This window comes from Onychostoma macrolepis, chromosome 22 (assembly GCF_012432095.1).
Source record: "Onychostoma macrolepis isolate SWU-2019 chromosome 22, ASM1243209v1, whole genome shotgun sequence".
NCBI lineage: Eukaryota > Metazoa > Chordata > Actinopteri > Cypriniformes > Cyprinidae > Onychostoma > Onychostoma macrolepis.
Window position 1 is genome coordinate 31714392 of NC_081176.1, and position 27504 is coordinate 31741895.

General features: G+C 36.0%; 2 protein-coding genes across 3 annotated transcripts in view; one reads left to right on the forward strand and one right to left on the reverse strand.

Annotated features, from left to right (window-relative positions):
• The first annotated feature begins 1988 nt into the window (after positions 1-1988).
• Positions 1989-12151, forward strand: pfn2b (profilin 2b). The gene is made up of 3 exons (XM_058760443.1): positions 1989-2281; positions 7334-7526; positions 10842-12151. The coding sequence occupies exons 1-3, from the start codon at positions 2147-2149 to the stop codon at positions 10937-10939; spliced, it is 426 nt and encodes a 141-aa protein (XP_058616426.1). The 5' UTR covers positions 1989-2146; the 3' UTR covers positions 10940-12151.
• Positions 12152-13375: 1224 nt separating this feature from the next.
• Positions 13376-27504, reverse strand: part of rnf13 (ring finger protein 13) — a 30813-nt gene continuing 16684 nt past the window's right edge. For both annotated transcript variants that reach the window (XM_058760440.1, XM_058760439.1), the window contains exons 5-10: positions 25602-25689; positions 24545-24635; positions 24095-24200; positions 23894-23987; positions 17087-17167; positions 13376-14312 (exon numbers count right to left, since the gene is read on the reverse strand). In XM_058760440.1, the coding sequence (XP_058616423.1) occupies positions 13960-14312; positions 17087-17167; positions 23894-23987; positions 24095-24200; positions 24545-24635; positions 25602-25689 (813 nt within the window). In that variant the 3' untranslated portion in view covers positions 13376-13959. The remainder of the gene's footprint in view (positions 14313-17086; positions 17168-23893; positions 23988-24094; positions 24201-24544; positions 24636-25601; positions 25690-27504) is intronic.

The following is a 27504-nucleotide window of genomic DNA, read 5'->3' on the forward strand; positions in this document are numbered from 1 at the left end:
ATGTGATCATTCAAGCATGTCTTATGTAACTTGTTAATCTCCATTGAACAAGTAAAACGTTTTGCTTTCTTCTAAAGAGCTGTTAATACACAAGTCCGAAAAATGTCAACTAGCCTAGCTACTTTGTAAATATTTGCACTACATGTGTTCAAGCTTCTGGGAAATTACTGCATTTTGTTTTTCCTGCAGTCACTTTTGTAAATGTTCCGTCCAAAATATTTGCACATTTCTGTGAGAGAGTGCTCAAGAGTTGTACTAGAAAGCTCTTGAATGCTGCTTTAGTTGTTTCTCTCTGCACTGCTAACAATAACAAAAATAGGTATATCTATCGACTGTTTTTAAAAATATACTTAGAGATAAAATTATTTCATTTCTGGCTTCTGAAGAGGAGTCTTTACGCAGACAAATTAATGCTGTTCAGAGGTGGAATAAATGCATTTAGACAGCAATTACAACTGTCTACTGTTATACTAGAGGCTGAGAGCAGGCATAATTTAATCTGGCTTTTATGCAGCATTATGTCTTGACACTGAATTTTGAGCTGGCACAGAGCAGCCTGAAAAAAAAAAAAAAAAGAAAAACAATAGAACCCTGCCCAAAACACAACAGAAAATTTAATGGTTTTAATGGTTATAATGGGAATTGTATTTGGTATGTGTCTACTGGTATGTGATGGATTGTATTGGTGGGATGTTAAATCCTATTGGAAAAATACCCAAAACACACCACAAAAAGGAATTTTGTAATGGTTTTACTGGAAAAAGCTAATGGTTTATAATGGTGTTTTAATGGAAACCATTATAATTTCTGTGATGGTTTCTATTGGGCTTCTATTGTTTTTTGTTTTTTTTTAGCAGGGTCACCTTATGAATATTATTATTTTTTAATGTCATTACGTGATTTGTCCACAAGAGGTCGGAAGAGGCTATGATTTATGAGGCGATAAACAACAAATCCGAACGTATTTTGATGTTGTCAAACTGACAAATGTATTCTATCAGGTTTCATTATGTCAGTTGTGGGTGTTGCATACACGTACATACAGACTGAAACATATCTGATGTAGATTGCTACATAAAGCAGTTTGTCCATTTCTTAGAAAATCCACCTGTGATCAGATGACCTTATGTACCCGACTGCGTTGCAACTCAAATTTAATCAAATGTTTATCCCTGCTAAAAAAAAAAAAAACAATAGAAGCCCAATAGAAACCATCACAGAAATTCCAATGGTTTCCATTAAAATACCATTATAAACAATTAGCTATTTACAGTAAAACCATTACAATATTACTTTTTGTAGTGTGTTTTGGGCATTTTTCCAATAGGATTTAACATCCCATCAATAGAATCCATCACATACCAGTAGACACCATTATAGTTTCCATTAAAACCATTACATTTTCTACTGTGTTTTGGGCAGGGTTCTACTGTTTTTTTCCAGCAGGGTGATCTCACCCAAAAATATCACTAAATTTATGAGGTGTTGCAGCTAACATGAATCACTGCTGTCACGAGGACCGAGGAGCTTTAACAAAAACAGTTTGGACGAAAATACTCAAGAGTGTAAAAACAACAATAATAATAAAAAATAAATAAAAAATCAGCTGACAGGCAAAGTTCTAAATCTACAAAATGAAAAAAAGGAAGCCGCTTCAGAGAAAGGCCAACATTAGGTCACATCTTTGTTTTTACCAAATCTTTTGAAACTGCTTTTGATGTGAATAACACTGAACATTTGGTTCTGAAAGCAAAGTGAAATGTGCAAACCAAAAGTAAATAGTCTTGAAATAGTAGTCCCAGCATCATGGGTAAAATGTGTTGTTTTTTCTTACATTGCACACATTAGCTAACTTTGTCATGCAAAACGTGGCTTCTAAACGCTCGTGCACACTAGCGTCCAATCAGAACTCGTATTAATCCGCGCACACGGCTTTGTCCTAATGGACCGCAGCCTAAGCGCGCCTGCGCGGAGGGATATTGAAGGGACTACACCCAGAGTCTCCATTCAGCCGGGACTCTTTACTGCTCAAACTCTCATTAGAGAAGGGGGCGTGCGGGACATCCACATATACGGTAACCGCGCGAAACTGTCAGTCCCGTCTTTTTAAGGATAGCTTGTGAGCGCTTGAAAGCAGAAGGCAAATATGTCGTCGTGGCAGAGCTATGTGGATAACCTGATGTCGGATGGCTGCTGCCAGGACTCCGCCATTGTTGGGTGCAACTCAGACTCTAAATACGTTTGGGCAGCGCAGGAGGGGGGCACATTCATAAACATCACGGTAAATACGCGTTATTAACAGCACTCTTTATGCTGCCTTTAGTGGAGGGCTGAAAACTGTGGCTGTGTTTCAATAACTAGTGCGCTGCCTACCTAGACCGCATGTTAGGTCCGCACAGGCGCGGAGTCGGAATGCGGCTCTAAACCGCGTTTAATTTGGAATTAGCGCCTAAAAATAAAGCGCGGTTTAATTTGCGATGTTTATTTTACATCGCGTAAAGTAAAGCGGGATTTTAAACGCTTTGGAGTGAATCTCGCCAAAATGCTGCTGGAACTCTGAAGCGCTGTCTTTGTAGGAGACTCCCAAGGGTTTGGGACACAGCCAAGGTTTCGATCAACCTGTCAGCCGGTGTGGTAGAAATCCGGGGCCTGATCAGCTTGAATAGGAACGAAGGCGAACACATACTGGCTGCTAGCTGACTGAACAAAACAATAATTTGGAGAGATTTTCGTTCACCCAGGATGGGAGTGTTTCAATTTCTTGCGCCTTTATTTATTTGGGGTTAAGTCTGTCACTGGATCGTTTAGGTTAGCTGGTTGTATTTGGCGAAAAATCGTGTTAAAAGTCCAGGTTGAGGTGGTGCAAAGACTTAAAGTTTCAGTCATTAAGAGGGAGGTGGTGTTAGTGCAAAACAGGCCGATGCGAACCGGTCCGATTCGAAAAGCACCAGACTAACGTTACGTACGTGAAGACACGCGTCGTTCAGCCGCGGAACGTGCGTAACGTAATTCCAGAATACGGGATCTTCGCAGTACCTGCCCTCTTCCCGTTGTCCAAGATGGCGCTCCATAAATGGGTGTTAATAAATCTAACAACAGCCTTATTTGTGACCCTGGATGACAAGACCAGTCTTAAGTGTCAATTTTTCGAAATTGAGATTTATACATCATCTGAAAGCTGAATAAATAAGCTTTCCAGTGATGTGTGGTTTGTTAGGATCGGACGATATTTGGCTGAGATACAACTATTTGAAAATCTGGAATCTGAGGGTGCAAAAAAATCAAAATATTGAGAAAAACGCCTTTAAAGTTGTCCAAATTAAGTTCTTAGCAATGCATATTACTAATCAAAAATAAAGTTTTGATACATTTACGGTAAGAAATTTACAAAATATCTTCATGGAACATGATCTTTACTGGTATGATTTATCCTAATGATTTTTGGCATAAAAGAAAAATCTATAATTTTCACCCATACAATGTATTTTTGGCTATTGCTACAAATGTACCCCAGCGACTTAAGACTGGTTTTGTGGTCCAGGGTCACATTTGTCACACTGACATTTATTTCCCCCAGATTAATGTGCTGCCTTCAGTTGCCGCTTGTAAGTTTACTTTTGGGATATGTAGGCTTTTACATTTTGATTAACAGGTTTATAGTTCACCCAAAAATTTTTTAAGTCTCCATTACTCACCTTCATGTTCTTTCATACCTGTGATTTGTATGAACAAAAAAACACTGAAACATTTCTCAGAATGTCACTGTTTGTGTTCTACAGAAGAAAGATAGACGTACAGATTAGGAAAAAATAATGACAGTTTTCATTTTTGGTGAACTACAGCAACAGATGTACAACGGGATGGTTCCCACCCAAAAATGAAAATTGTCATAATTTACTCAAATTCAAGTTGTTCCAGGCTGGTAAGTTTCTTACGTTGAACACAAAAAAATATATATTTAAGAATTTTGGTAACCAAATAGTTAACAGTCTATAGTATTTTTTGTTTTTTCTCCAATGGCTATGGCTACCGTCAACTTTTTGGTTACTAACGTTCTGCTTTTGTGTAGAATACAGAAAAAAGAAACTCCTACAGGTTTTGAACAACTTGAAGGTGAGTAAATTTTCCATTTTGGGTGAACTGTCCCTTTAAGATTAGATGGTAGCGCGTGTGTGTGTATATATATATATATGTATGTGCAAGGTTCCTATGGTTATGGAAAACCTGGAAGTATTTGGAAAGTTTGATTTAAGGTCAGGAAATTTAACGAACGTTAACCATAGTCATACACTTCTTTTGCGAATTCAGTTCTAAAATTTTCCATCAGCTAGAAATTGGTTCTTTTGGTGAGAGTAATAATGTATGTGTACAGCGAGATTTTGAAAAAAATCCTCATCCGTTAATCATAAAAGACTGGAAAAGTCATGAGAATTCACTGATCGAAAGGTGTGGGAATCCTCATTTTGGATGTTTACTGCAGTGCTATATAGGAATATGCATCTATTAAGGACTGTTGTAATGGATTTCCGTTATGAAATGAGATTTGCAAAGTCACATGTCAGACTTTATTATAACTTCCTTATTATTAATAATTCAGTAAGTTGAAAGTTTTTGAGGATCAAAGGACCATATTCTGGTTGTAAGGCGTTTCTGTATAGTCCACATAAAAAACTGTGAAAAAGGGTGAAAACTCTCACCCTCACCCTCAAAAAAAATCTCCTCACCATGTTGTTTCAACCCTGCATGACCCCTTGCGTTAAAGCTTGGCAGCCTCTGTTAGTCATACGGGTTTGGACTGACAGTAAAAGCAGTAGGTTTTTTCCTCTTGGTTTCCTGTACTGATAGAGAAAGGAATGAGTCGAAGCACGAGTTCAAAAAGACTTCATTAAGTTCAAGGCTGTGTCTATCGCCATGCAAGTGCCTCCAGACCTTACTGGAAATAGCATCGGCTCGCTGATTCTCACCAAAGAGTAGCTGCTTTTAGTTTTATGTGGTTTGGCCTTAGGGGAAAACGGCTCGGTAGATTCATAGTGGGCCAGTACAAACAAAGCTACTGTGATGCAGTCCAAATGACAATGAAACGAATAAGAAAATTGCACGTTCAGGCTTGATCAGTGCTGGCATTTGACACACAAAACTGCTGTTTAATGTGATTACTGCATTCCAGTTTGAGGGTTAGGCAGAATGTTTCCCAGATATGTCGTGTTTTAGAAGTTCCTCCTTTTAAGGACACTGGTACAAATCACCTCCGCTCAGCTATGCTTTTATCATGCTCCAGAAATATCCTTTGAAAATTGTAGAGTACTCTAAAAATAAACATCCATATTTGCTGTTTAATGATCAAACTGGAGCATTTGTAGTCGAATGTAGTTTGGCAGTGTGAATATGAAGTTTTAATTTTGCTTTAAGCCCAAAGTATACTTTGATTAGTGCAAAACAAATTTAACGTGTGTTTATGACCTGGTTACAAAAATCGGGTGTCATGCATACTATTGTTTTGACAAAATGTGCATCACACACAGTATATGAAACCTTGCATATGCGTTAAAAACTGAGGTATACTTTGGGTTTCAGGATTAAAGTTTTCCTTGTTCAAACTTGGCTTCAAATTAGAGTTGGTTGATGCAAATTTGTTCAATGTAAAGGTGCGGTCAACATTTATCATTTAACATTACTCAGAGAAATTTAGTGGGCGAAATCCAATCATTTCAATAGCAATCTGCACGTTTGCGAATTTTGCGCAAAGCTGAAAGATTTCCCCCCCACGGAGGGGTTCAAGTTGGTCATATTTGACATGTTTATTGCTGCTCAGCAAAATGTTGTTGGTGAAATCCAGTCATTTCAATAGCAATCTGCATAATTTTGCCCAAATTTTCCCAGACAATTTCCCAACGCAAATTTTTGTAATTTGCTGCACTGACCAACAGAAAGCTGATTGGTTTGAAAGTGACTTTGGTGTGAAATGTGCTTGAAACATCACTACACTATTGACATTAGGCTAGCTAATTTGACACATTTATTGTTACTCAGCAGAATTTAGTGGGCGCAATCCAGTCATTTCAACAGTAATCTGGAAGAATGGGAATTTTATGCAAAGCCAAACGATTTGCCCACACAGATTTCGCAATGGTTTTTTTTTTTTTTTTTGGTCATGCGATTTCATCGCATTGACCAATAGAAAGCTAATTCGTTTGAAAGTGACTTTGGTGTCAGATATGTTTAAAATGACAATGGACCTTTATTTTATGCAAAATGTAGCTAATTTGACACAATTATTGTTGCTCAGCATAATTTTGATGGTGACTTCAATAGGAGTCTGCATGATTGGGAATTTTGCTGAAATTTTCCCAACAGATTTCACAGTGAGCTCAAGTTGGTGACCAACTGTGACCAACAGAAAGCTGATTGGTTTAAAAGTGACTTTGGTGCAAGATGTTTGAAACATTGCAACACTATTGACAGTAGACCTTTTATTTTTAGCAAAATTTCACTAATTTGACATTTATTGTTGCTCAGCAAAATTTTCAGGGTGAAATCCAGCCGTTTCAATAGGAGTATGCACTACTGGGAATTTTGCGCAAACCCAAAAGATTTCCCCACGCAGATTTTGTAATGCGTTCAAGTTGGTTATGCAAATTCACCACATTGATCAACCAAAAGCTGATTGGTTTGAAAGAATCCAAACATTGTTACACTGAAAACAGACCTTTTTTTGCCCACAAAATTTTACTAATTTTCACACACTTTGTGGGCAAAATCCAGTTATTTCAATGGGGGCAAAAAATTGTATTGGGTTCAAATTGGTCATGTGAATTTGCTATGTTGACCAACAGAAAGCTTGGTTAGAAAGTGTTCACTTGTACGTCACTATTGACAATGTATGTTTTTGTTTGTGAAATCTTGCCAATGTGACTGCAGCTTTAACAACCACTACATGAAAACAAAAACTGAGTTGTCAGGCAGATTTCATCACAAAAATAGGTTGAAGTCGTGTCTAAGCCAGGTGTTTCCAATAGCTGGTAATTTGTCTTTTCACTCTAAAAGTAAACCTTGTGCACAAACAGCTAGTTTGAACTGACTAGCCCACTATATTTAACTTATCTTTTTTTTGTGTTCCTAATGACTCATTGATGTTCAAAGTGCATGATGACTTTGTATCTTTATCTAAAATTATCTGCATGGATCTCTCCATAAATTATCATGCTCCTCTAACAGCCTACCTGCATTTGTTGATTGCATTTCAGCTGTTCATTAATCCAAATTAAATTGTAAAAGACTAGACAAGAAGAGTTCCACATTTAACATTGTTTTATTTTTATTTTTTAAACACCAGCCCACAGAAATCGACGTCCTAGTAGGAAAAGACCGAGAAAGTTTTTTCACCAACGGCCTGACCTTAGGTTCAAAGAAGTGCTCAGTTATCCGAGACAGCCTCCTAGTCGACAATGATTGGACAATGGACATAAGAACAAAGAGTCAAGGAGGAGAGGCCACGTACAACGTCACTGTCGGCAAAGCAACCAAAGGTACTTGTCCGTTCTTATTTCATCACAAATATCTTCTGTTAGTAAAACTTAATAATGTAGATAATGATGGTAATAATGTAGATGTTTCCTTTCCTCAATATCTTTCCTGTATAACAGGAGTCTTGTGTACATGAAATTTATGTATCCTCCTGATTATTTTAAATTCTCTTTTCTGAGGCAGACTTGGAAGCGGAAATAATGATAGTGTCTATAAATAGTTTAAAAAAGGATTTATGACTTAATGGGAGACAAAAGCCATTAAATATTCACAATTAGGTGCTGGGAAGTGACACATCAGTGGGTGAATCTCATATACATACATGCATATATATGAAATGAAGAGTTTTTGCAAAAAACGATAAATGTTCAATTAAAAAAAAAATGAACTGAGTGCCGTGTATTATTCTCCACATATAGCGCGATCTGAACCCTAAACTCGTTTTGTCCAAAAAAGCCGGTATTGTCCACTTTCAAGGCATCGCGAGTTCACGTTTTACTGCAGAAGCCGATAATCGCCCTTTTTTGTGAACAGAAGCCGATAAATCCATTGTAGCGAGCATTGTAACTTTAATTTGCAAAAACGTGCTAACTGAGAGGAGTTTTGTCAAAGCTGACTAAAATTGATCAAGGATGGATAATTTCGACAAACTTGATGAACCTGTGATATCTTCTTCAGGTTTTAAAGGAAAATAATAGTGGAAATTTTAATAACAAAAAAACCTTGCAAAAGCAGCATGTTACAATGGTGAGGGAAAGGTGCTCCCTGTATATAAAAAAAAAAAAAACGGTGAAACTATGATCACAATGTTTGTCTGGTGTCTACATTGTCATTTGAGGAGATCACAAAGATTAAACAAATGTTTTTTTGTTTAACTCTGAAACATGAAATGTGGAGTTAGATGCTTTTGCTATTAAACAAACTTATATATATATATATATATATATATATATAATAAATAAAACATTTTCAATGAACTTTAATTTTGTAAGTTACCTGCATTTTAAGTTATTACTTAATCAAAACAACCCAACTGCAGTTTGATTGACATTACTTGGAATGCACAAAAAACAACAATTTCTGAAAATAAATTAAAATGTTATGTTTTTGCAAACAAACTCTTTATATACATATATGTAAGTGTGTGTATTTATTTATTTTATTTGTTTTAAATTAGTGAGGAAAATGTAATGCAAAAATCCTAATTAACTGAAAAATAATCCTAATTTTGCCTGAAATATGACCTAAGCATTTCTTTGAGAATCTTGCTTTTACCAATGTGGGTTTTCTACACCGTTTTTTAGAAAAAAAACGCAGCGTTTCGTTCTAGCTAGTGATTTGAGAGCGTCTCGGTTGATCATGAGACTTGAGCTCAGGTGTTCAGGAAGTTTCTGGGACCTGTTGAGGTACATTCCCTCTCACATGCATGTGTGTTTCTGCTACTCTCACACACGTCTGGGGTCTGTCGCTCCGTGACGTGAGAGGAGTTCCTGTTTCCTGAAATAAAGTGTTCCTTTATGAATCAATCACTTTCTTATAGCTCATAGCATGTACTGTGGAGAGGAACTAAACTTGCTTTTCCTGCTTGAATTGAATGAATCACATGCTACAATCTACTTCTCTAACACTTAGGCTAATCAACACTTTCTGGAAATGAAATCCAAATCTATATCTCCAGATGAATCTACTAATTGTTTGGCCATTGCTAAACTTAAATGGTAACATTATAAAGTTCATTATACTACAGCGCTGTTGAATGCTTTATTCTGATTGGCTGACAGACATTTTAAGGTGTTGAACTGTGATTAACTGCATTACAGTTCCCGTTCACTGCCAAATTATTTCTACTATTTGCAAGAACCCTAAGGCATGCAACAGCAAATGAACCAGGAAAAATAGCAAATGTCTTTCTTGCACATCTTGCCTTTAGGGAGATATTTAAAGTAAGTAGCACATTTGAGTGTTGTAAGGATGAAAACTGTAATGTATTGAGAGAAGAACTTGGATTCAGCAGCCCATCGTCAACCATTACATATTAAGAGTAATTATATAATTAAGCATGATCTAATAGGCATTATCTATATATATTTTACAATTAAAATATTTGTAATATTATTATAATTTCATAAATTAATTTCCTACTTTTGGCCAGTATAAGCATTATCTGATCTATTGTGTAGCTTATACTGGCCAAAAGTAGGAAATTAATTTATGAAATTATAATAATATTACAAATATATTAATTGTAAAATATATATATATATATATATATATATATATAATATTAGTATAATAATAACTATTTAATTTATAATTGTTTATAACTTTTCAAAAACTTGTTACAAATATTATAAACATTGATTGTAATATATAGTATAGTACTATATGAAATATTCAAATTATTTATTTTTGCAATGCAACATTTTGACAGTCCATTCTTAACTTAAGTCTTACATTGTTTCATAACTGAAAATAGCTTGTATAATTTATATATTTCAATAACTAAGTTAGTTATTTTATCAAAAGTGTCAATAGATATACTCTTATTTATATATAAAATGATTGTTGTAACCATTATTGTGCATTATAATTAACATTGCCATAATTTTATTTATTATTGTTTACTTGTCAGATAAACCCTTTATGGTCTTAAAAACAGACTTTTTCTTTTTTTAGGAGTATGCAAATCTGAAATTGATGATTGCACAAAAATGGCGCACCACTCTTAAAAACAAAGTTGAACTATTATTAGTAGCTAAATGAAGGCATTTCCTCTAGGCTGCAGTCTTTCCCTCTGCATGCATGTTATCTCGATCTCTTTCTGCTTTTTATTCTGTTCTATCTGGCCTCGTTGATCTTGGTTTGGCTTTTTTCCAGAGCTGGGATTTTCCTGTCCTCTTAACTTCCTCTCTCTGTCTTTTTCTTTCAGTCTTGGTTCTTGTAATGGGCAAAGAAGGGGTCCACGGCGGCGGCCTGAATAAGAAGGCATATTCAATGGCAAAATACTTGAGAGAATCAGGGTTCTAGTTTTTTTTTTTTTTTTTTTTTCTTCTGTTTTTCTTGATCAAGTAGTGAAATTTAGGGAGGGAGAAAAAAAAAAAGTCACCCACATTCCCAAAAATAAGCTGTGAAGATCCCCCACCCCCCCACCCCCCTTGAAACACATGTAAAGTTTTTGGACATCTTAATGGCAAGCAAGGGTAATGAATCTTGTCAACAATTGCATCGCTTTTTAAGTTGGGAAAGTCGTTTCTTTATTTTTCCCCCTCAAGTTTGTTGATTTTTGTTCTTGTTTTTTTTCCCCTTGTGTACTCCAGCATTGGTTTTAGTCATGGGCAAGGAAGGCACCCATGGAGGGCTGCTCAACAAGAAAGCGTATCACATGGCTGATTACCTGAGGAAATCTGGATATTAAGACGCGTCCAGTCCTAGCTGCTCATTCTGCTAACCCTTCTAGATGGCTTCATCATCCATTGGTTTTCAACTTTACTTCCACTTTTATGCTACCCAAACCCCATTTCTTTCCCATTAATGTCTATTTAATGAGTTCGGTCCCATTTTGGCACTACGATCCCATGGTGAGCTTCAGACCAAAAGCTAGCGTGAAAACTTCACGTCTTTTTTTGGGAGATTGTTGATTTAACCAAGGGCTTGAGCTCAACTCAAATTCCTATTCCTAGATCCAATCTGGGAACGGTCAACTGTATGCATATCTACAAACCTACCAAATGAACCCTAGTTAGGCTGGACGATATATTTAGCGTTTTCATCTAATTAAATATGGCGTCTGCTCTAACAAACATCTGTTTTGTCATTTTTTCCTCAACCTGAAGTTTGTCGCCATTGGCGCATCAACACTAACTGTAAACGCAACACTACCGTTTTTTTTTTTTTTTTTTTTTCTTCTCAAGCTGAGGCCTCGTTTAGTTGGCTTTACTGTGATTTTTGAGCTGCAGGTAGCATTTTTTTTCCCCATCAACCCTACAATTGAATGTTTATTGACATTCCGTCATCGCATTTACTTTTGCTAGCTTATGTAAAATATATATATATATATATATATATATACGACTGCCATTTCAGACAGTGGGTTTCAGCGGTTTAGAGTTTCTTTTCAGTCGGACCAATTTTCGTCACTGCTTGGGTTATTTACGCACTACCATAAATGCTAAACAACAAAACACTAGCGTCTGATCGCAGACTTCAACACTTGAATCGAATTGATCCCGTACTGTTATGACTGTGGAATAAATTGCCTTCGAGTCGTCAGCGATACAACTGTCTGTCAAAACTTGATGTTTCATCAAGTCCAAATGTTCAAGTGTGACACTCAAATCATAATGTGTATCCTGTGCCATAATGTAGAGAATCTGTTGTTATTGATTCAAACAGCTTCCCGAATGATTCTGTCGCTTCTTTGTTCAGGGGTTTTTGGTATCAGCTGAAGTTCTGGCCTTGTGGGGTATTTGTACAGGTGACTCTAGTTCATTTCTCTTTTTCCCCTGTACTTTTTCATACATCTTGGATAGTCTGATATGTCTGATTTCATATGCATAAAATGAGAAATGCCATAAATTAATTTTACCACCTTGTTTACAGACAGATTAAATAAATCTATTCCAACCCAGTTACTTGTTGGTTTTCTTTGCTGTGTGTTGTTTCAGGGTTCATCTCATGGGGAATCTTTTCTGTTTTAAAGTAGATAATGGACTGTTTGCACAAAAATTGGAAATTGTTCATGGTAGGCAAATTTGTTTTATTGTACACAATTTTTCCTGTTTTGCACATAAAAATGGAGAAGTAAAACTTTAACTGAATGTCACATTAAAACAGTATTTCAAAACATTCTATCAGACCTTCATCAGTTACCAAAAACTATCTGGTAATGAGAAACAGAATCTGTTGAAAGAAATATGGATTTTTTTTTTGTTTGTTTTATAAGCTATAATTTTACTTCATTGCACAAAAAGAACAAAATGGTCATAAGCATTTATTGCACAAAATGAAACGTGTCCATGAAAAAGTGGTGGAAGAAGAAAAATCCTGGAAAGTCCAAAAACTATTCTGGTAAGTTTTCAGAAAACTTCCATGCCTTTGCAACCCTATTTTTATTGCACATAACCACATTTCTCTCAGGACCTTTTGTTGCACACAAAAATGGTTATTAAAAACTATTATATATTTGGGATTTAGAATGTCAATGCCAGAAACATAAAAGGACAATGTAAACAATAAACAAAATATGGCTTTTCTGTCAAAATATGAAAGATTTCTGCACCCTTTTCTTCTAGGTCCACTTATGTTTATGTTGCGTTGAAATGGGTACTGCAGTCCAAATTCAAAATACTGGAGAATGTCGTTTCTCCCTCTCATTAGACTCAATGCTGATGTGGGTTGCCAGATTGAGGACACAATAGGAACAAGTGCAATTGACAAGCCTTACGCACTTTAAATCGATTAACTGATTCGTCCATGTTTTAATAGGTGCCAGGTCATGGAGCCGAGGCTTCTTAAATCTCTGATCCAGTTTGTTTGCTGGCTTCAGTATGCTGTGTTTTCCACCACCTAGCGACCTGGGGTGTCAAAATACTATTGGATAAACTGGCAGTGGGGGCGGAGTCACACAGACCAAAAAAAAAAGACATACATTCCGACACGGAACATGCATTTCAAAGTAGAATAACTGACACTAGCTTTGTTTTTCGGAGAAACAAATGTGAACTTAGCATGCTTCATAAACATATTACTAGTGTTTTATGCATTTATGCAGTCAAAAAAAATTACATACAGCACCTTTAAAACTGTGTGCTGCTTCTAAAACTCTAGATGACAAATTGACACACAAACCGCAAAAGGTGTAGTATTTTATTCATGAAGAGAAATGAATGTAGACTACTTAGAAACAAGGGTGAGCAGAAAGGTATATTTACAGTAAAGCAACATTAAAAGGCAACCAGACATTGGTAACAGTTCACGTTGTTATCAAAAAAAAAAGAACCCTTCGAATCTACTTACCCAACTTACTTCCTACTTACAGTATATAAATGATGTGTTATTACCTAACTACTCTTCCAAGATCACTTGAGTGACTGGTGTTTAGAACGGCTCCGCTGTTAATGATCAAAACTAAAACGGTGACGTCAGTGTCGCTAATAAAGTCTTATTGTGTCGTATAAAACATGCAGTTGGTCGCAATCGGATACAGGTCTGAGATAAGAGTTTGGCAGCAAGCGCTAATGACATTCCCAAAGGTGACGTTTCACCAAGTTGGCAAAATTCGCGCTATTGCGCGCTTCATTTGGGGGAAATCATGATGTATAAAATTTTGCTGCATAGTATTGCCGAATGTTAAACAGATTTGTGACGATAAACTGTAAGTGATGGTGAAACATATTGGAATCTCATTGAGAGTTCGAGTTGGCGTCGGCTAACGCCTCAAGCGCTGGCCTCCATGTTGTCGGGACGGTCCTGCTGCAGCTGTACGACGACAGTCTCCACCGTAACCTCCTCCTCACTGTCGGTGGTGTCGCTGCGCTCGTCGTAGTCCGAGGACTCGGCGTCGGGGTGGGACAGCGAGCCGGACATGGTGCCGAAGGAATGAGCGCTGGTTGAGGCCACAGATCGTAGCAGGGGCGTGTTTTCCGACACTTCGTTCTCCTCGCCGCCGCTGTCGCCCGACTCTGACTCTGAGTCGGAGTCGCCGTCGGATGGCACGACCTTCTGCTTGCACACGGGGCAGGTCTTCTTGGTTTTGGTCAGCCATGGATCGACACACTTGCAGTGATAGGCTGATGATTGGTGCAGAGAAAATTAGTGCCACACATTGTGACGAAGCTGATCTATTTCAATCCAAATCCTTTTGATTTATTAGTAGTTCATTTAAAAATTCCACTAAATAAAAGTAATGAACACTGAATAATAAAGCATGATCTCCCATGACTATACAGTGTACATTAAGTGTATATATATATATATATATATATATATATATATATATATACACATACATACACAGTGGGTACGGAAAGTATTCAGACCCCCTTAAATTTTTCACTCTTTGTTATATTGCAGCCATTTGCTAAAATCATATAAGTTTTTTTTTTTCCTCATTAATGTACACACAGCACCCCATATTGCCAGAAAAACACAGAATTGTTGACACTTTTGCAGATTTATTAAAAAAGAAAAACTGAAATATCACATGCTCCTAAGTATTCAGACCCTTTGCTGTGACACTCATATTTAACTCAGGTGCTGTCCATTTCTTCCGATCATCCTTGAGATGGTTCTACACCTTCACCTGAGTCCAGCTGTGTTTGATTATACTGATTGGACTTGATTAGGAAAGCCACACACCTGTCTATATAAGACCTTACAGCTCACAGTGCATGTCAGAGCAAATGAGAATCATGAGGTCAAAGGAACTGCCTGAAGAGCTCAGAGACAGAATTGTGGCAAGGCACAGATCTGGCCAAGGTTACAAAAAAAATTTCTGCTGCACTTAAGGTTCCTAAGAGCACAGTGGCCTCCATAATCCTTAAATGGAAGACGTTTGGGACGACCAGAACCCTTCCTAGAGCTGGCCGTCCGGCCAAACTGAGCTATCGGGGGAGAAGAGCTTTGGTGAGAGAGGTAAAGAAGAACCCAAAGATCACTGTGGCTGAGCTCCAGAGATGCAGTCGGGAGATGGGAGAAAGTTGTAGAAAGTCAGCCATCACTGCAGCCCTCCACCAGTCGGGGCTTTATGGCAGAGTGGCCCGACGGAAGCCTCTCCTCAGTGCAAGACACATGAAAGCCCGCATGGAGGACTCCAAGATGGTGAGAAATAAGATTCTCTGGTCTGATGAGACCAAGATAGAACTTTTTGGCCTTAATTCTAAGCGGTATGTGTGGACAAAACCAGGCACTGCTGATCACCTGTCCAATACAGTCCCAACAGTGAAGCATGGTGGTGGCAGCATCATGCTGTGGGGTGTTTTCAGCTGCAGGGACAGGACGACTGGTTGCAATCGAGGGAAAGATGAATGCAGCCAAGTACAGGGATATCCTGGACGAAAACCTTCTCCAGAGTGCTCAGGACCTCAGACTGGGCCAAAGGTTTACCTTCCAACAAGACAATGACCCTAAACACAGCTAAAATAACGAAGGAGTGGCTTCACAACAACTCCGTAACTGTTCTTGAATGGCCCAGCCAGAGCCCTGACTTAAACCCAATTGAGCATCTCTGGAGAGACCTAAAAATGGCTGTCCACCAATGTTTACCATCCAACCTGACAGAACTGGAGAGGATCTGCAAGGAGGAATGGCAGAGGATCCCCAAATCCAGGTGTGAAAAACTTGCATCTTTCCCAAAAAGACTCATGGCTGTATTAGATCAAAAGGGTGCTTCTACTAAATACTGAGAAAAGGGTCTGAATACTTAGGACCATGTGATATTTCAGTTTTTCTTTTTTAATAAATCTGCAAAAATGTCAACAATTCTGTGTTTTTAACAACTTAAATGATTTTAGCAAATGGCTGCAATATAACAAAGAGTGAAAAATTTAAGGGGGTCTGAATACTTTCCGTACCCACTGTGTGTGTGTGTGTGTGTGTGTGTGTGCGTGTGTGCATTCTGTATGCATATAAAAATGTATTTATATTCAAATAAATATCTACTGCTAATTGGATTTAACATATTAATTATTCTAATTATTATTCTGCACTTTAATGCCATGAGTTGTTTTTTCTTAAAATTCATAAATCTTTTTTTTTGTCCCTACCATGCCTTCATTTATTTATTTTTTTATTTATTAGTAACAAAAACTGCTCTAATTTTAATAAAAAATTAATCTTAAAACTGACATACACAAATATAAAGTGTACCCTATGTAAAAAAATTTTATTACATAAAAATATATTTATATTTTTGCATATAAATATTACATATGTAATATACATGTGTACTTTAATGTCCTGGGTGAATAAATTTTTTTTCATAACTATATATATTTTTTTACATGTAAAAAGAAAAAGCCATGCCTTCATTTATCGCATAAATTTATATTTACTACATTTAAATTTAATTCATTAAATTATTTTTAATTTCTAACTAAATCATTTATAGTTGGTTTTTATTTATTTATTTATTTATTTATATGATAAATACTGTTACATTAACTGACCTCGAAAACTGAATTTTTTTACGATGCTTTTATTTAATGTTTTTTTTTGTTTTGTTTTTTTGTATTAATTTAACTAAAGCCATTTATTTATTCGTTTATTTTTGTCATGTGGTTACAACATTAAACAAATGCTCTAGGTTAAATGCTTCATTTCATAATTTAATTTAATATTACTTTAGTTAAATAAGTAATACTATTGTTCAAATTGTGTTTTGATAGTAGTTTACAGTATTTTTACATTTTTTTCTTTAGTTGTAAGCAACACGTACACTGTTGACAATACTTGTTTTGAATCTGAAATATTTAAGTGATTTAACAGCTAAATTTTTCAAGCTGCAAATTAATTAACCAATTTTGTATTTTTTGCTGATCAAGGGCCAAACGAAGCAGAAACTCACCATGTGAGCAGGGAAGAACCCTCAGCTTGTCGCCCTCCTCATACTCGTCCAAACAAATGGCACACACGTCATACGAATCACCTACGAGGAATTAAGAAACAGATTATTTAATCAATATATACTGTATATTATATCAATATCTTTAATAGAAGGGCTTCTGATTTTCACACTTGCAGCACATGATTGATAAACGTGCAGCGTTTGCTTTCAGATTCTGGGTTTTGTGGATCAAGGAAAACATTCCAGGCTCAATAAGTCCAGGAATTCGTCCTGCCCTCCTTCAAATTCCTCTGGCTTTTTTCAGGTTTCTTTGCACCAATGAAGGAGCAGCTCCGCTGATGCTCAGTGTTTATATAAGTGGTAAACGAACACAAACTGCCATGGCTGCATGTGACCGTATATGGAGAAGCTCGTATCTGCAGGATGTCACAGACTCGACGGTTGTTTGAAGAGTTCACAGAGACAGCAGATTTAGATGTTACCAATTCACTGTTTACAACAGAAACAACTCGACACTTTGTGAAGCCAGTGACCTTGTGGAAAATTCTTCATTCGTTCTGAAATGATGAAGATTTATGGTTTAAGGGAAAACCTGCATCTACTGGGTTACATGTTTGAAAGGCACTTCATAATATAGTTTACCATTACCATGTTGATCCAATATTCATGCTGAGTTTTTTGGTAAATTTTATTTTATTTTTCTCAGAATCTTCGTTTTCCCTCGTGATTAAGTTTCCTCGAGATCACGTCAAGTAGACTAACAATTCGCAATGATAGTAGTATCCAATATTCATGATATATTTGCGGTAATTTTTTGGTAATAGAAAAGTAACCAAAATTGTATCAATTTTTTGAAAGTATTATATTACTTTTTTTTTTTTTTCATTAATTTCAGTCATGATCACATCAAGTAGACTTGCAATAGTGATTGACTGGAAGGAAGAATTTGGGTAGGAAAAGGTGCACAAGCAACAGGGATGACTGCAAGCTTGAGAATACTGTCAAGCAAAGCTGATTCAAACACTTGGGAGAGCTTCACAAGGAGTGGACTGAAGCTGGAGTCAGTGCATCAAGAGTCACCACGCTCAGACGTCTTCAGGAAAAGGGCTACCAAGCCACTTCTGAACCAGAGACAACGTCAGAAGCATCTTAACTGGGCTGTGGAGAAAAAGAACTGAACTGTTGCTCAGTGGTCCAAATCCTCTTTTCAGATGAAACTAAATTTTACATTTCATTTGGAAATCAAGGTCCCAGAGTCTGGAGGAAGAGTGGAGAGGCACAGAATCCATGTTGCTTGAAGTCCAGTGTGAAGTTTCCACAGTCAGTGATGATTTGGGCTGCCATGTCATCTGCTGGTGTTGGTCCACTGTGTTTTCTGAAGTCCACAGTCAACGCAGCCATCTACCAGGAAATTTTAGAGCACTTCATGCTTCCTTCTGTTGACAAGCTTTATGGAGATGCTGATTTCATTTTCCAGCAGGACTTGGCACCTGCCCACACTGCCAAAGGTACCAAAAGCTGGTTCAATGACCATAGTGTTACTGTGCTTGATTGGCCAGCAAACTCGCCTGACCTGAATCCCAGAGAGAATCTATGGGGTATTGTCAAGAGGAAGATGAGAGACACCAGACCCAACAATGCAGAAGAGCTGAAGGCCACTATCAGAGCAACCTGGGCTCTCATAACACCTGAGCAGTGCCACAGACTGATCGACTCCATGCCACGCCGCATTGCTGCAGTAATTCAGGCAAAAGGAGCCCCAACTAAGTATTGAGTGCTGTACATGCTCATACTTTTCATTTTCATACTTTTCAGTTGGCCAAGATTTCTAAAAATCCTTTCTTTGTATTGGTCTTAAGTAATATTCTAATATTTTGAGATACTGATTTTTGACTTTCATGAGCTGTAAGCTCTAATCATCAAAATTAAAAGAAATAAACATTTGAAATATATAAGTCTGTGTGTAATGAATGAATATAATATACAAGTTTCACTTTTTGAATGGAATGATATTCTAATTATATGACCAGCACCTGTATATTTGCACAATTTTTTTGGCAATAGAAAATGAACCCAAATTGTATCGAAGGTTTTTTTTTTTACAATTTTCCTAAAGATCACATCAAGTAGACTTGCAAAAGTGTAGATTTTGCAAATATTGGCACTTTTTTTGGCACCAGAAATCACGTCAAGTAAGACAAGTGATTTGTTTTTGAATTTGTAAATTCATTACACGCATCCAATATTCATGATATTAGACATTTGCAATGATGTTTTAGCAATAGAAAATAAACCAACATTGTATTTTAAAGCAATAAGCCCTGTGAAGCCGGTGTTAGGCACGAAAAAAAAAAAAACTTAGCTTTTATAAAATTCACTAGATGACTTGAATAGCTCTATTTAGGGGGGAAAAAATCCAATGATTGGAGTGATTTTGTAGGCAAGTAAATCAGCATAGAAAAATATAATATGATAAAGATACAAGAAAAAAATAAACAGTGCTTTATATTTTCCAGGTAAGTCTAACAGTATTCAGGTACAGAAATTGAATAGGCCAAATCAAATGTAAAATAACACTGCATAGAGTCTTCACTGTATAAAATAAATCTAATAAATCTGTGTTAAAGTTACAAAAGTGATTTTTCTCTGTGTTTTGTTTGATTAACATTCAAGACACAGAAAGCAACAGGAACCGTAAACTGCTGTGAACCAATATTCTGTTACACAGCCATTTTCTTTCTCAATTGTTTACCTTCACCATCCTGAGCCATAAGCAACTGTGTTTACAAGGATACTTGCAGAGACATGCATTTTGACAATTTCGCGCATGTGTGTCAGTTCAGGCACAAATATACGTTTTTTGAATTACGGAAGTGAACGTAATTCAGTGTTCATGTGCATCTGCGCGGATCTCACCGTGTCTACACCAGACAGAACCCATTATAATCAGTGATGCGGCACAATAAATCGTGATATCGATGCTGAAACGATATATCGTGCAGCTCTACTAGCAATTCACAAAGTGTTTTGAATTTGCTAATTTGTTAGACATATTCGATATTCAAGATATATTTGCACTGAATTTTGGAGTTTGCACATCTGATTCACAGATTTGTCTGAAAGAATATTTAAAAATAGTATTTTAATAAACTAGTATTATAACAGTTTTTTTATATATCTTTCAAAGGTAATATATTGAAATGCTTACTATAGTATGATATATCTATAGATAAGGGTTTTAAAAGAGCCTGCAGTAAAGCCAGTGTGTTTTCCGCTGTGTGTCGTAAAACGGCCATGACAGCAGCTGTGAGTTCTGGGTCTGCGGTCCAGCTGCACTGTCATACGACAGGAAAAACCCGCTCGCTCTCTCAGTGAGGCAGACTGCAGCGGCCGGCAGAAGCGATGAATCAGCACAGCGGCCGGATGAAGAAAACCAATGAGTCAGCAGAGACGGCATGAGCGGGAACCAGAGGAAGGTGAACATCAGGGTGAAACACACGTTTGCAGGCCTTTATCTGTGTGACGGGATTCAAAAGCCTCAGTAATGTCCATACGGATGAAACAACTGCTTGTGTAAAAATGATATAGGGTAAGATGTGTCAGTGGGTTAATCTAGCACATTCATTTATTTTTGTAATCATATATTTAGGTAGGACTCTATATATGTGACCCTGGACCACAAAACCAGTCTTAAGCTGCACAGGTAAATTTGTAGTAATAGCCAAAAAATGCATTGTATGGGTCAAAATTATCGATTTTTCTTTTATGCCAAAAATCATTGGGATATTAAGTAAAGATCATGTTCCATGAAGATATTTTGTAAATTTCCTACCGTACATATCTCAAAACTTAATTTTTGATTAGTAATATGCATTGCTAAGAACTTCATTTGGACAACTTTAAAGGCGATTTTCTCAATGTTTCGATTTTTTTGCACCCTCAGATTCCAGATTTTCAAATAGTTGTATCTCAGCCAAATATTGTCCTATCCTAACATACCATACATCAACAGAAAGATTATCTATTCAGATTTCAGATGATGTATAAATATCAATTTAAAAAAATTGACCCTTATGGCTGGTGTTGTGGTCCAGGATCACCTATATCATTTACATGCTTTAGGGTAAATTAGACAGTGTATAATAGTGTATCCCACAATGCAATGCACTTCAGTATTAAGGTCATGTGAATCATGACCTTAACATAATCAAGGAACTTTGCTGCCGTACCATTGGTGCAGCAGGCGCAATGATATTATGCAGCGCCTGAAAGTAGTCCCCAGCTATATCATAACTAGTTATAGGGCTGCACGATATATCACATGTGATTGTCATGCGCATCTCATCAGTAAAGCCGGTTCCGTGATTAGTAGTAAATCTCCATCACCTGTTTTCAAATGGAGCGGCATTTAATACACAGAGCCGTAGCTCACTGACAAGCTACGCAATATCACGTTCATTATCGCAGGCGATTCATCTGCGATTCTGAGCGTGAATTGCGTAGCTTGTCGGTGAACTACGGCTCTGTGTATGAGTGTTCCTATAAAGCAGCAGACGACAAAAATCCAGTGCACACTTATAATAAGAAAGTTATCGTCCGCTGGTGTTGATGCTAATATAGCTATCGTTAAAGTTATCTTAACAGTTATCATTCTTGGTGTGAATGGGGCTGATGTGATAGTGATAGATGACAAAACTGCAGAGCACACTTATAACAAGAAAATTATCGTCCGCTGGTGTAGATGCTAAAATAGCTATCATTATAGTTAGCTAGTGATAGTTAGTATAGATTAACAGGGTTTTTTTTTTTTTTTTTTTACACGTTTTTAAACAGTTATGGTTACAAATTACAAACGTAAAAGTTGAATTTTAGTTTAATTTTACTAATAGCGTTTTTTTTTTTCTTCAAAATTTCTATAGCTGTCATGATATTATAGTTATCATGAATTCTACTGGCCAGGATAATTTTGTAGTGAAAATCTGATTTCGTGACAGTCCTGTTCTCCACTCTAGTCATTTAAACATCATTCAAATAGACAAGCTGCCTCGCTCATGTCCATATGTTTTGCATAAAGAAAATAAAGCTTATTTCTGAACCAATTTTAAGTGCGTGCCCTGGTTGCAGATAAATTATCCACATGACAACTGGTGAATACGTACTATGGAAACAATTACAAATGACCTTCATGCTGATATGACTCTCATTTGCTCTGAATATCTGAAGCGTAAGAGACGACTCCGACACGTTCTGCTGCCGCCAGCCCGCTGGCTTTAGGAAATCTCGCACACCTTTCATCTGTTTAATGTCTGAAAGTGGATACGTGAACACAGGTGTGTCTGTAACCTGAGTCCAGACCGCACTCTTTCCTTATACTCAGTGAAAGTGACGTCTGACACCTTCAGGAGGAACGTCTCCGGGGTCTGCTTTCACGTTTACAGGCGAACGCATTTCTAATGCACTATGAGCAAGCTGAACAGGATGCTCATTCATGCAGGCACACAGTGAATGGTCAATGGTCACGGTGTTGATTTGGCTATAAAATGGCTTGATGATTCACTATGAGGAGGTGGAAACGCCGAGAGCTCCAGCGTGGGAGGGGAATTCCACATTTCTCCCACATTCTGTTGTGCTGTCCATCCAGCACGGATAATACCGAATACTGATGAACCAGCAACATGACAGCTTCACAACATCAAACTGAAGAGGCTAAAAGGCCCATTCTTATTCTTGGTACAGAGTGTATATCCAAAGTATACAGTGTTCAACAGAAGTGCTGCAATATTTCTGGTACACACAGGAAATAAGAGGAAGAGTCTACAAAAACACTGGATTTTCCCTCAAACACAAATCAGACGGCCGTTTTAAGTGAATCTTTGACATTTAAGTTCAGTAAACATTAGCATTTTACAACTGACGTTAACTCTTTAAAACTTTTTTTTTTTTTACAAAGTTGATTTTTAAAATGACCCATTTTTAAAAAATAATATATATTTCAGTATTTACTTTGAAATGGGTTTTTATAGTTTCCACAGGAACTATAAATTTATTGTAGCTAAATGAATTTAAAACGGACAGTTTAAAAGAACTGATTTGATGGCATGAATCAAACATGTTAAATCTTTTTAATTGACGTTTGATTCAGATTCTAGGACTATTAGAATCTCTCATTCTGGTGAGTCTTTGCACAATTTAATGGTCAAACAAATAACGAATAAAAACCTTTGCGATAATTTTACACTACTGGCAAAAGTTCGGGGTTGGTTTTTTTTTATGTTTTTGAAAGAAGTATCTTCTGCTCACCAAGGCTGCATTTAATTGATCAAAAATGCAGAAAAAATCAGTGATATTATGAAATACTGTTATAAATTTAAAACACCTTTTCTATGTGAATACCTGTTCAAATGCAATTTATTGCTGTGATCAAAGCTGAATTTTCATCATTACTCCAGTCTTCAGTGTCACATGATCCTTCAGAAATCATTCTGATATACTGATTTGTTGTTCAAGAAACATTTCTGATTATTATCCATCTTGAAAACAGTTGAGCTACTTCACATTTTTGTGGAAACTGATATTTTTTTCCGGGATAATTTGTTGAATAGAAAGTTCAGAAGAACCGCATTTATTTCAGATATCTTTTTTTTTTTTTAAACTAATGGTTTTTTTGTTTGTTTTTTTTTTAAGGCTTTTCGATCACTTATGACTAATTTATTGGGTTCTTGCTAAATAAAATCTTAAACTTTATGTATTTGAATGCTGAACCTCAATTTATTCTAAGCATCAGATCTTATTAAAGACATCTCTTACCTTTCTTATACTTGTGAATTGGGAGTTTCTTCAGCTGGTCCTTGCGTAAGCGACTTCTCCTGGCTCTATGTCTGTCCTGTACAAACTTTGTGATCTAAGATGTAAACATGTCAGTCAAGACTAAGGTATTTGATTGTTTACTTGCATAGTTTATATATGTGTTTATTTACTTATTTTAAATTACACACAATCATGACTCACCATGAAAACTACAATGAGGATAAGGCAGATTCCAACAATGATGAGGAATGGGATCAGATAATATTCCAGAGGCAAACTGAAGTCCGGCATGAGAATCACATGACCACTGAAAACACAAAGCAAGACTGTGAGTGTGATACTGCTTTTATATGACAGGTCTTACAAACAGACAATAATACTTAAAACTCATATTATGTATGTATGTAATGTATTATTTGTATATATATATTTATTATTATTATTATTAAATATATGAACCTTTTAAGTCAGTAATTTTGGTGTGGAGAAACTGTTGGTGAATACTTCACATTTTCAGACTTTGTGTGAACAGCAGACTTTCTATAATGTCATATGAGTCTTGGAGTGCCAACGCAGCTGAATTCATCAGATGTTTCTGTTAAGTAACCATTTGAACAGTGAAGTATTCAGTAGTGAAATCAGAGCCCTCACCCTTTCTCATAGATGTAATCCTCTTTGAGAGAGTTGGCCGCTTCTTCACCAATGAACACTGAAGGAATGTCTATCTGCTTCAGAATATCCACTGCAAAAAAAATGCGTACATTAAGAGACTAAATGCGACCAGATTTGATTCTGATTCACTTTGATTCCTCAAACAAATGAATGTTAAATAATCGAGTGTATTTTAAAATGTAAAATAATGTTTATTTTGTTCATTATGTCCACTTTAAAGAAATAGTTCACAAATAAATAAACAAATGAATGAAAACTGAAAGTTTCATTTAACCCTCCTCCTCCCCAGCACCACATGTCTAGATCTGCTCAACATCAATCCCACACTCCATTATTATCTATAAAATGCTGTTAAATATGAGAGTTGATTGAAATATGGAAATATGCTGTGGATTATTATGTTGTGTTTATCAGCTGTTTGGACTCTCATTCTCACGGCACCAGATTCTCCAAATCTGATGAAGAAACAAACTCGTCTACATCTTGGGTGACCTGAGGGTGAGGACATTTTCAGAAAACTTTCATTTTTGAGTAACCTATTCCTTTCAAAATATATATTCAAAATATCTCCTTTGCACAAGTTCATGTACAGTATTTACGTAAAGTTTTTGTACCGTCTCAGTTTGTGTATGTAGAGTCAACTATTTATAGTATATGTATAGTCAGATGGTTAACTGTTGTATAGGTCTATAATTGTTTTTCTTATATTTCTATTGTTGTATGTTTATATTTATGTTTAACTAGTATGTAGCACCGTGGTCCTGCGAGACACAACATTTCATTCCACTATAGGTCCACACATGTAGCAGAATGACAATAAAGCTTGATTTGAGAACGCTGAAGGTTGGTTCCTCTACTTTGGCCTTCATCCTGACATCCCAAGTCAAACAACATCACAGCTCAGACTTCATAAATACAGCGTTGGTTATTAGCAGCACAGGGGCAGAGGTTTGTGAATCACAGCATTGTCCCGCAGCAGAACACACGAGCGCGTGTCTCTGCTGCATGTTTTATGCATTCGTGTGCAGGAACTTACGATCATTGGATCCCATGCTGATTAAGTCATCGGAGTCCACATTGTGGACAATCGCCGCCTTGTAGCCGGCCTTCTGCGCATGGAGGACCTGAAGAAGGACGAGGACAGAGACAGAAGCATTGTGTTCAGATAAACACAGGCATCATACGTGCACTCCTCCAACCCCCACACACAAGTCTTGTGTGACACATGTATTGTGTATTCACATGTACACACTGGTTTAGTTTGTTCAAGAGCATGTCTGGATCAGAGTTCCCCTCGAAATCTAAAGAAATGAGAAATATTTGCTTTTTTTAACGCGACATTAAGAATTTTCATTACTATAACGGAAAAGAAAAATCTGATAATATTTATATTTTGGATAAAGCTTTATTTGAACATTTATATATAATAGTTGTCATGTATAAAAATATATAAATGTATTTAATGCTCAAAAGTAAAAAATTTGAACACATGGTAATGAGTACTTTGAGAAGAAGACTACATTCGTAACAATGATATACTGTGAAGTAAAATTCTGCATAAAAAGTATAAAAATATATAAATTAGAGAGTTTAAAATACTGTCAAGTATTTATACATATTAGTGCTGTCAAACGATTAATCGCGATTAATCACATCCAAAATAAAAGTTTTTGTTTACATAATATATATGTGTGTACTGTGTATATTTATTATGTATACATAAATATACACACATGCATGTATATATTTAAGAAAAATATGTAATATTTGTATATTAAATATATTTTTATATAATATAAACTACATAAATATATTCATGTAAACACGTAAATATTTTCAATATATGTACTGTATGAATGTGTATTTATATATACATAATAAATATACACAGTGCACACACATATATTATGTAAACAAAACTTTTATTTTGGATGCGTTTAATTGCAATTAATCGTTTGACTGCACGAATATATACAGATAGTATTTATGTTACTACCTTTATGCTGTTTTAAATAAAAAAAATATTTAATTACACTTAATTTAATTTTCCACTTCATCATGGTAAAAATTACTGCATTATTATTTGGCATGAAAATGTTACAAAATTTAATTTAATTGCTCTTATTTAATTTATGCAATATATATATATATATATATATATATATTTTTTTTTTTTTTTTTCCCATTCAAAACAAGAGTGAAATGTGACTTAATTTCATGATATTCATCCAAATTTCTTATTTCCTTATAATGCAAGTAAATGTTTTCTGAAATGTTGTGATTTTTTTTAATTTACTGAAATTAAAAAACATTTACTGTACTCAACATTTCCTGTAATATCTGACTAAATAAATAAAGCAATACAAGGGGGCGTAAAGCTAATAATTTAACATCCCTAGCTGATTTATCAATGTATCAACCAGTAAAAATAGATTTAAAAATATAACCTTAAAGCCATAAAGGTTTCTTTAAAGAATGTTCACATCAAAAGTAATTTTCAGACTTGATCAGTGAAGACATCTGCGCAGTAGAGAGGACAAAACTTGAGTATTTGTCATTCCAGCTCAGTCTTATCTTGTTTTCGGTATCATTCATTTTAAAACCTGCATTTTTAACAGCGGCCACTAATGGCAGAACTGAGAATTACAGGATCAGATTCTCACTTTTAACATGCAACACAACCAAGATACATAAAACTACTTTAAATACATTCTAGTGCTGTATTGTTGTTATATATTGCATATATAAACGTGTGCTCTTGGTAATGTGGTCTAGAGTGAGATTCCTGCTGTACTGGATTAGTGATTAATGAATGTTTGTGCAAGCAGTGATAAAAACATTCAAGACATTCCTCAGACACAGACATCAATCACATTCACGGCACGTATAGCTCACAGATAAAATATCAGCTGTAGATATAATATCATCATGTGATTAGA